General features: G+C 29.5%; 1 protein-coding gene across 1 annotated transcript in view; it reads right to left on the reverse strand.

Moving 5' to 3' along the window:
- Positions 1 to 788: 788 nt before the first annotated feature.
- Positions 789 to 11,091, reverse strand: part of LOC111639993 (nicotinamide/nicotinic acid mononucleotide adenylyltransferase 1-like) — a 25,501-nt gene continuing 15,198 nt past the window's right edge. Inside the window, exons 2-7 of the mRNA XM_023385986.1 lie at positions 8,759 to 8,915; positions 8,507 to 8,655; positions 3,648 to 3,769; positions 3,270 to 3,371; positions 1,145 to 1,203; positions 789 to 1,075 (exon numbers count right to left, since the gene is read on the reverse strand). Of these exons, the coding sequence (XP_023241754.1) occupies positions 949 to 1,075; positions 1,145 to 1,203; positions 3,270 to 3,371; positions 3,648 to 3,769; positions 8,507 to 8,655; positions 8,759 to 8,915 (716 nt within the window). The 3' untranslated portion in view covers positions 789 to 948. The remainder of the gene's footprint in view (positions 1,076 to 1,144; positions 1,204 to 3,269; positions 3,372 to 3,647; positions 3,770 to 8,506; positions 8,656 to 8,758; positions 8,916 to 11,091) is intronic.

Consider the following 11,091-nt stretch of genomic DNA (forward strand, 5'->3'; position numbering starts at 1 on the left):
TTAAATTGTTCTTATCTACTTTTTAATGATTTCCCTGGAACCACTGTTTTCCCCCCTCTATTTTTTTGTTATTTTCTATTCCCCTAAAAATATGCTTTACAGTTTTACTTTATATATATATACATACATACATACACATGCGTGTGCGCGCAGTGAAACTTGTCCAAAACCGAATCTGGATAAAATAGAAACTTGCCTAAATGGGAAAACATTTAGTCAGGTTTCTATTCTTAAAGCAGAGCAATTTTCTACGTTAAGAAAAAAACCTGTTTATAATGGAAAACTGCCCAACTGGAGAAATTATTTGGTACCATGAACTTTCATGTATATATCGTGTGTGTGTGTAAATTTTATTTAATAATTGGTTTATTTTCTTATGTTATAAAAATTATAAATGGATCTATTCTGATTGAGGAGTGAAAGAATATTTTTATATCAGTTAGCAAGTAAGATAAACAGACTAAGGTTTCCTTCATATATTTTTTTTGCTTCTTTCTTTATCAAAATTAAATCATGAAATAATTTTATCACTATCCTAAATATTTCTAAATAAATTTTTTCTACTTAAGTATATAAAAATAAAAATGAAACAATAGATCTTATAACCTTAAATAATTGATATTTCAATTAAAATTATAAATAACTGAGTAAATGTCATATTATTAACTCAAATTATTAACTATCAAGAATATGCTCAAAATTCTAAATGACAAGAAAATTTAGTTTATTAACTAATTGGATATTTTCAAATCAGTTTCTTTAATTGTAAAAATAAATTCTTTTTTTTTTTCAATAAATTCATCTAAAAATTCTCTTTTTTTTAATCTAATAAAACATCTACAAAAAAATGTGCTTGAATGTAGTCTACAAAGGCAGTTGCAGTTTTGATTATAACTTAGTAGAAATAGATTATGTAGATATAAAATAGATATTAAAATATTTAAATGATTAACATCTGCAAAATATGAAAGAAACATACTTATCAGAGGTTTTATATAAATTATGTTCATGAATGTATTTGATTATATCATCTTGTATCAAATACTTTACACTTTCTCCTCTCCTGATAGCTCTTCTGTAAAAACAAGTTTATGATAAATTACAAAGAAAAAAATTAGTAAACTTTGTCACAATTAATAGTTACCTGATACGTGTTGAACTTATTTCATTCGTTATCCACTCAGTTACAATATGGATATTTCTCTATTTTAAACAAAATTAGTCAATCCTTACATTATAAAACTAAACATAACATTAAGACAATATTATAAATTTGTTACTAATTTAAAATAGACCATTTTTATATATTAAAAAAATTTTTGTCATAATAAAATGCTAGGCAAAATAAAAACCTGAATTTTTTAACAGTAAAAAAGATCAAATTAAATGAATTAAATAAAGTTTTAAACATTACAAATAGCATTGACCAATGAATATAAAAAATAAAACATTTTTATGTATGTACATTCATTTACTAAACATACACATTATTCAAGACAGAGCCAAAAGTAAACTAAACTTTTGAATTTTTATATTACATGCAATTGGGAGAGTTGGAAATGCTAGTTGTATGTCAGGTACTGTACATTCAATTTAGTCTGAACTTACAGTAACTATGTAAGTTCAGACTAAATTGAAGCATAAAATATTTAAAATAAAAAATAAAAATTTTGCCTTTACAGACTTGGCTCACACTTCAATAAAACATGTAAATACTTTATTGTATACTTAAAATATGATATATGAAATAATACAGTAGAGCATCGATTATCCGAATCAATTGGGGATTGGGGTTGTTCGGAAGATCGATGTTTTGGATAACCGATTATGTACGAAAAAATATATCAATTTATCCCATCTTGACATTTTTCTCCATTGCGTGTCACTTCGTGTTGAATTTTTGTCGATGTTAAGCCTAACAAAGACTATTGTATTGTTAAAAATTATTTTTTTATTTTATACAAACAAAATAAATATATTGAAAAATATAAAAACAATAAAAAATTATACTTCAGAAGTTAGTTTAGTATCAAAAACGTAAAATATTTGAGTAGCCCAAGACATAGCCAAATATTGCAGTGCCATAGCACTGGCGAAAATTTAAATTTGCCGACTGGAATTCTTTCGGATGATTGACGTTTCGGATGATTGACTTTCGGATAATCAACGCTCTACTGTATATCAGTATAATTAAAACTTCTAAGTTTAGAACATAAATTGTTGGCTAAGATGACATCATCAACTTGACTTTCAAAATCCTTTGAAAATCATCTGTGAAACTTTGTTTCTCTAATGATTAAGTTGAACTTTGTAAATCTGTTTTAAAATGTCTCAAAAATGTAAATGTTTAACATTCAAGGAAAAATTCAGTGCAATAAAATTAAATAAAAAAAAAATAAAGTGTACATAATTTCTCAGCTAAAATGAATATTGGGGAAACTGAAGCAAGTAAAAAATCTTGAACAATTAAGACATTAAAAGGACATCACTTAAAACTAAAAGAACTAAAAACAGATACCACAAAATATAATTAAAAACACACACAACAATTTTAATTATTTTTCATCTTAGTTATATATAAATATCTAAGATTTAACTTTTATAAACTTTTACAATATGATGAAAATTATAAGTTCATTATCTTATTTCTATCTCAATAGTGGGTATTTCTCAAAAACAGACATTTTACAATTTCCCCACAAGCATCCATTCTTAAAAAGTTTCACTGCATTTATATTAGATATACTGTAAATTTAAGTATTGTTAAATTTTGTGACTTACTTATACTATATTAAGTAATATATGAGATTTATTGGGCTGAAATTTTCAAATTGCAGACCTATAAATTCTCACTGTTGTCCATTTGTCCTTCATTAATCTCAATAATGGAATTAGATAGATGAAAATCAAGACCAGATATGGAAAACTTGGTGATTGGCAGCCCCAATTAACTGAATTTTTACATTATTACATAGAGTGATAAATTTGTTATAGAGCATGGAATATATTAACCCTTATGATAATTTAAATTAAATTATGATTAAAACTTGCAGCCCAGCTTTGTCACAATAAGTGACAATGCCAGGCATGATTTTTTCGTTTTAATTTAAGACAAGTCATGATTTTTTCATTTTAATTTAAAGTTACATGAGGATATCATCACAACTCTAGAATTTAGATATATTTTTTCTGAATATAAAAATCTCTCAAATTTTATAATTTGTCTATTAAGAACTTATACTAGATTAACTGAGATAAAAATAATTTACTTGATATTTAGAAAGAATATCAGATTCGTAAATAAATCGATGAGGATTGGTTCCTTCTCTGGTTATAATTACAAGACCGTACTTTTCAACAATTTCAGCAACCTGTTTAAAAAGTATCATTACAAAATTCTTGTTAAGCAAATTTAATAATGTAATTCTTTAAAATTATAGTGAAAACTACTAACAAAGATAAATAAAAACAATTACATTTAAGAAAATTATATATGTTAAATACTGTTAAATTTCTTAACATAAAATAGAATATATACAACTTGACAATATAATATTTAGAATATCAAAACACACAAAATTAAAAACAAAATTCAATATCAAATGTTATATATTAAACAAAAATAATTAAATTTAATTACTACTCACATCACTTTCTTTCCAAACATTGGAATTCCCAAAGGATTCAAGTAAGTCTGCTCCACAAAGTAATTTCACTTGAATAGGATTGTTATCATTACAAAAACAGTTATTTAGAGTTAATCCATTAACTGAAAAATTAATTATTAGCAACTAATCAATAAGTTATTTTTTAAAGTAAAATCAAATAGCTAAAATAATTCAATATAACCTAATAATTACCATTTTAATTACATTACATGACAATTATAAATTTTGAAATTATTTTTAACTATTAAAAAGGAAACATTATAAAGATAAAATTTTAATATAAATTTGTTTTTATTTATATAAAATTTAATTATATTTTATGAATAAGAATAAGAACAATTTGACAAACTGCCAGTAATATAAACATTACTGCAAATCAAATTCTGCTTTAAATGGACAATTGAAAGAGTGCTTCATTGATCTTCTCATCTAAAATATTCAAAAAGTAAAGCCAAACCCTGTCTGAAAAATCACCTAAAGATAGCAAGAAACAAATGAGAAAAAGATAAAGATGAGTTGGACAATTGAGTGATGAGAAATCGTTTTCAGTGATGAAAAAAACATTAAATTTAGATTACCCAAGATGGTATCAACACTATTGGATAATCATCAGAAAAGATGAGCAAGTTTATTCTAAGCATACCCAAGGGTCAGTAATGATTTGTGCAGCATTTTGGGTGGAAAAGAAAATCTGAAATTGGCTTTCTAAAACAGCATATCAGAAAATGCTAAGAGAACATCCACTTCCTATTAAAACATCCACTAGAAAAAAAATCATAGAAACAAATTGGAAATTTCAACATAATGCTCCCATACACACTGCTGTAGATATTAAACAATGGTTTGCATCAAAAATGACATTAGTGTAATTGATTGGCCATCACTTTTTCCTGACCTGAACCCTATTGAAAATGTATGTGACACCTTGGTTAGGAGAGTACCAAAATGGAAGTTAGTTTCAAACAGTTGGAGAGTTGAAATTAGCCATAACAAGAGAATGTCAGAAAAATCAGTGTTTAAGAACTGCAACATTTAATTATTTGTATTTAATGCCAAAGTGTATATTTGCAATTATTTCCAAACATAGAAATGGATCAGTGTATAAATATGTTTTTGTTTCCAATTCAGTGAATAAATAGGTGGCAGCATATAATTTTGCACCACTGTGAAAACTATTTTTGTGTAATTTGTTTGGATTAATCAATTAGGATGGTGTTATTAAAAGATAATAGTAAAAAATTATGTAAAATTTTGTCCATCTACTCTAAATAATTAAAAATATATATATATTTTTTTAAAATTACACTAATTTTGCACTGCACTTCCCTCCAACATAATATAATTTGTATAAAATAATAATCAAGATGTTCTTAAAATTATTTATAAAGAAAGATGAAAAAAGTACCAGTAAGTCATTATTTAAATTTATAATAAAATGTAAACATTACAAAATACTTCAGATGCCTTTGATATACAAGTATTACTTGTATTTCAACATTAAAATTGTAACACATACTTGATATGTTCAAACTAACAATTATCAAGTACTATATTTAATATTACGTCTCTTTCTGTAATAAAACAATAGCTGTTGATTATAATATACACTCCTCAAAAGCGAAATTGTAGCACCACAAAGGAATGTGCATAGCCACATGCATACTGCAGGACTGTTAGAGGTGATAGATATATGCAAATGATTAAAACAACAAAGATTTACAACAGACATCTGTTTATTCAGTAATAAATATGGCTCCCCACAGGCCACTATACAGTGAGGCATGCAATCAATGAAATGATTAACCTGTCCCATGTTGAAATTTTTCTCTGTTGCATGACACATTGAATTTTTGTCGATGTTAAGTCTAACAAAAATTGTGTCTTTTTGAAAAAATAATCGTGGCTATTGTATCATCTGAAATTATTTTCTATTTTCTAAATTATTAATAAATGTAAAAACAAAAAAATTATATTTCAGTAGTTAGTTTTAATATAAAAATTATAATAACTAATGACATTTAGTTTCAAAAACATTCCAATGCTGAAACGAGATATCTCGGGTCCCCAGGTCAAGGTCATTAGGTCACAACCCAAGATATGTCAGGAATACCAGGGAATAGGTCAATGGTTGCCTGAGATATTCCTTGCCAAGTTGCATCCACAATGGCATGCATGTCGTCTACAGTTTGTGGCAGTAGTCCCCAGTGCACTTCACATTGGACAAGGTCCCACAAGTGTTCAGTGGGAAAGAGATCAGGTGAGGCCTGCTGGCTAGGAAAAATTGTGAATTCAATTCAGGCTGGTGAGAGTTTGCCATTCAACATGTGGTTCAGCATTGTCTTGCTGGAACATCATGTCAGGTATGGCCTGCACTAGTGGCCAAACCACAGGTCCTCACAATTCATGTGATTTACTGGTCCACTATCCGAGTACCAGAAATGTGCACCAGGATTGTCCACTTATCAAATACAATGCCTTCTCAAACTGTACTGTAAGTCACAGCAAGGGGCCAGTATGATGCTCAGCAAAAAGGGCTGGCATGTAGCATTTCCCAGGATTTCACCATATATGTTCATGGCCATCATTCCTCCAGACAGGACCGGGGTTCATCCATAAATAATACTCAATGCCTTTCAGTAGTCTAGTTGTGATGATGACATCACACCAGACTTGCAGTCCTGTGTTGAGAAGTTAATGGCACACCAGTTGCTTGTTACTGTGCATGCAATTAGACTTCATGCAACCTGTTGCAAATGGTTTGGGTGGACACAGATGCACCCATTTACAGCGACAGGCAGCTTTCAAATGTTACATGCCACAGCACGACATCTGGAGCTGACAAACTTGGTTGGCCAAATCTGCTGGTCTGTGCACTCTGTCATGCACCAGTGTGATCATCTTCCTCTTTGGTGTGTTTGCAGATGTTCCTGCATCCTCATGTCACACATCTCTAGATAGTACTCACATTGTGCCCAAACACATGTGGCAGCTGCACACATCAGTGCAGCTCCAGGAAATGGTTTTGTTCCCCAGCCATTAACTGGTGGTATTCGTCTCACTGTTGTCTCCAAGGTATTTTCTATACTTCTTCAAAAGTTCAGATGATAAAAACCATTGCTGATAGCATTTGTTGCCTGAGCCAGTTGCTGGTCTTTAGAGCCCAAAACTAGGTACCACATAACCTGTTTCACACACAAATTTAATCATTTGTATATCACTGTCACCTCTGCCAGTCCTGCAATTTGCATGTAGTTATGTACAGTACATTCCTTTTTGATGTTGCAATTTCACTTTAGAGGAGCCATTTAATGTGATGAATTTAATTTGAGGAACAGTATTTCAGTTAAAAACTTATAACTCCAAAATTAATTTAGAGTAAAATTTTTAAAAAATAACTGTTTATTATAGAAATACTTGGTTTTATTTTTGGATAAAGAAATCAACAAAGTTAACAGAGAAAATTTGAGGATATTCATATTTTTTGTGATAAAATTTTCCTTCATTTGACAACAAGCTTTAAAATTTTTTGTTGTTTAGTAATACAGATACTCCCCTACTTATGCAGTGTGCATTTATAATATAATGACAACATCCAGATGGGGGAAGGTGTCAGGAGGGTGTTGATGAATGCTGACACAGAGAAGAGAGATCAACGGAATGTTTGCACATACAAAATATTTACAAAATAATTCATTTATTTTGTAATATTATGTTGTTAATTGACATTTATTACACATATGATTGTTCAATTGGAGATGGGGAGGCCATGATGGGTGGGAGTAAAAAATGAAGCAAATGAGGAGGCCATGAGGGGTGGGAAGCATGGGGAGGCCATGAGGGGTGGGAGTAAAAAATGAAGCAAAATCTGTTGTCACAATATGTGATTGCCATGTTATGATTATCCACATCCAATAAATGAAAACCTCACTTCTCTAAAGGTGCAGCCGATGACACTATTTTTGCTAAACCTAAAAGAATAATCAAGTCTTAAAATTAAGTAAATAATATCAGAACCTAAAGGTTGTTTTTTAATATTCTAATATTAATTCAATTTTCTCAAAGAGGCCAAAACTTCTGGAACAGGTTAGGTTCCAGTGGTTTTATCATAAGTCTAGAATTAACTTAGAAAGTACATTTGTACATAGAATAACCAGTTATTGTTAGTGTTTGATCCTTTAATGCACATAATAGAATATGTTATACTCATTTACCTGTGTGCTAACTGCTTAGTAGTGGGTGTTTCAAACATTTTTTCACTTACTACACTTATTTTCGTAATGTCCAGTTTAATTGCTATAGTAATTGAGCAACACTTCTTGCAATTCAAATAGCAACTACCTATTATTCTATTAGTTACTTATTAATTATTAATATACTCATTTTTGATGCTAAAGATAACCCATAAGTGGCATCTGATAACAGATTGTCAACTAAAAGATAATTTGTATTTGTCATTTATATCCACTACTAGATTTACTATTATTTTTTGGTGCATTTTTGAAAAGCAGAAATCCTCAAAAATGAGCCAGGAGTCATATATTAATCCTAAAAGTTTATAAAAATTTATGATTAATTAGTGAAAAATGCTGTTACTCTAACATGACTGACTTCAATGCCACCTCACAAACAGCAATGGAACCTCAGAATTCATGTAAAATGAAAAATGACAATATATATTAGAAACAAGTCCATATTAATTATTTATTAAAAATTTATTATTTATTGCTGGCCAAAACCTGACTTCAATGTTACTCCATGAACAACAAGAAAACTTCACAATTAAATGTTAACATTAAACATTTTATATCTATTTTCCTTTAAGTTACGATTTTTCTTACCATTTGCATTATCCAAATCTAATCTCTGTCTTTTTCTGAAATTGATAGTATTATCATTAGCATCTCTAGAATTTAATTTCTCCTGATGATGTGCCAAAACTTTTACAGTTTCAACCCAGCTATCTTGTTCACTTTCCCAAGTGTCCAATCTGTTTTCATTAAAAATATAAATCAGATACATCTATAAAATTAAACTTTTAATTATTTAATTAATGATTAGTACAGATTAGATTTTATACTTAGTACACTTACTTGATCCAATCACTTGACTTAAGAGCTAAATTTATCATTGCACATCTATGTTTAGATTCAACCAATCCAGCTTTCTTATAACCATCATTTACAGGTGAAATAATTCCTCCAACTACTTTGAATCTACCAGTGCTATGCAGAAAATCTCTGGCTAATTCTATTAAAAGAATTTAAAAATTATTTCATTAGAGAATGAATCAAAATTAAGTAAGTTTAATGTACTGTTTTTGTTTAAATTACAGTCATCCATTAATTTCTTTGGTATTACATTCCAAGAAAATTTACATACTTGTAAATTTTCTTGGAACGTATTTGATTCTTTTAATAATTATCCATATTTTACAAAAACCATTATAAAAAAACCAGTTAAAAAAGAAAAAAATTTGATAATACAGTAGCTTTTCATTATGTCACTCATTCAGATACAAAGTGACCATCGTATCAACAGTCTCAGCAACTGTGGTTTCAGTTATCTGCAATTCACAAAGCCACATAGGTGCTACTTGTAAACTTGTCAAAACTTGCTTTGATTACAAGATTTGAGCATTTGTGTATAATTTTAAACTTAATTTTGCTTGATTCATTGAATCAAATAGTGGTTTTTTTCATAAGACAATTAATTCATAACCTAAAACCAGCAATGAAAGTTTTACACCAACCATCTCCCCCGAAGAGTTTTACACTGTAACCATGTGCTCCAGCAAGCAGCTCTATATTTCAACCTGTTTGTTCCAACATGTATGGCTCTATTTTCAAACATTAGCCTGATGATGTACATTCAAGATGAAAGACCATATTTGCTGTTTTAAATTGACTGTTCTTATTGCTGGTTTTAGATTATTGAGTTAGTTGTCTTGTGAAATTAACCAGTATCTCATAGATGTCTGTGGGTTTTTCATTCAACTGAATTTAAAATTTTTATTCAAGTAAGTTTTTAAATAACTTCTAAAATGGGTTTTAAGCCTAAGAGAAAATGTGAAGTACTAATCACAAGTGAGAAAGTCAAATTTCTCAATATAGTTGAAACAGAAAAAAAATTGTGGAGATTGCCAAGCTGTATGGAAAAAATTAATCTTCAATACATGAAGTAATGAAGAACAAAAACTTTGTACCAGTTTTTCTGTTGCACCCAATCTGCAAAAGTTTCTAGTACACTGCATAAAGTGTTATAATGGAAAAAGCATTTAATCTGTGGGTAGAAGATATGGTTAAAAAAAAAGAGTGCCTATTGACAGCAACATGTTATGGCAAAAGGCAGTGGCGTGCCATCATTAGAAGCAGTGGATGTGCCGCTTCCCTTGTATTTTCTAAAAAATAAATACATATTAATTTTAATTATATGAAAATAATTGCACAATATTTTATTATAACCACATTATGTATCTTATTACAAATTTCTATACTACACGTGAAAAAAAAATAGATTGCTATTGTATATTCAAATATTAGTGGCAAAGTGGAAGCGCTGTATTGCCAGCATCCAAAAAGCCAGATTCACACATGCGCTTTACAGAGCACCAACCTCACCCGGTTTAGCTGGTGGAAGCCTAGGACCTTGGGTGGATGCTACACATATACTGCATCCAATTTTATCCAGGACCGGTTCCGGGCTGTTGGCCGCCCTCCCCGATTACGGGTAGATTTATAACTTAACCCAACCGATAAGAATTTACTGGTATGTTTTTACGATAGTTCTGTATAGTTGACAGGAGTTTAAAAAAATCCATTAAATATTTGATATATTTATTCTGCTCTCCCATCTTATATTATTTACGGATTTCAAAGTTAAACCAGTGATATTACGATTTCGTATATCCCATCTTTAAGGGGACGTAGAAAAAACGTATACAATTCTTGTACAATGTTAAAAAATTAACTGTTACTTTGTTCGCATTATTTATAACTAAATTTAATGAATGAGAGAAATGAACGAGGTACAGAATAAGCTCTAGAATTTATTTTACTTAAATTTACGATTTATGTATCCGTTTGTCATAAAAATTTGTCTTTCCACTTTTTTCTCAAGACTACAAATATTCGAGTGTAAAGTAACCGGTTTCGAGTTATTTCTACTTACGAAGTAGTTAAATAATTAAGCGATTAGGGAATTGGGGACATAAACAGAACTCTGATGAAAGAGCCGAAATTTTACTTAAACAAAAGCCTAACCGAACCAATCTATAGCCGAGTACAGTGGAACTGATTTCTTCGAAATATTAGATGTAATAAAGACAGACATTTTTCCAGTTCAACGAGAGTGACCGAAAAGTTGTAAAGTTTGGAAATTTCCGTGGACAACAGCTGGTCCTAAAACGAATTAGTTAGAAAACAAA

The sequence above is a fragment of the Centruroides sculpturatus genome, unplaced genomic scaffold, assembly GCF_000671375.1.
Source record: "Centruroides sculpturatus isolate CEXI.00-Female unplaced genomic scaffold, Cexi_2.0 scaffold1385, whole genome shotgun sequence".
NCBI lineage: Eukaryota > Metazoa > Arthropoda > Arachnida > Scorpiones > Buthidae > Centruroides > Centruroides sculpturatus.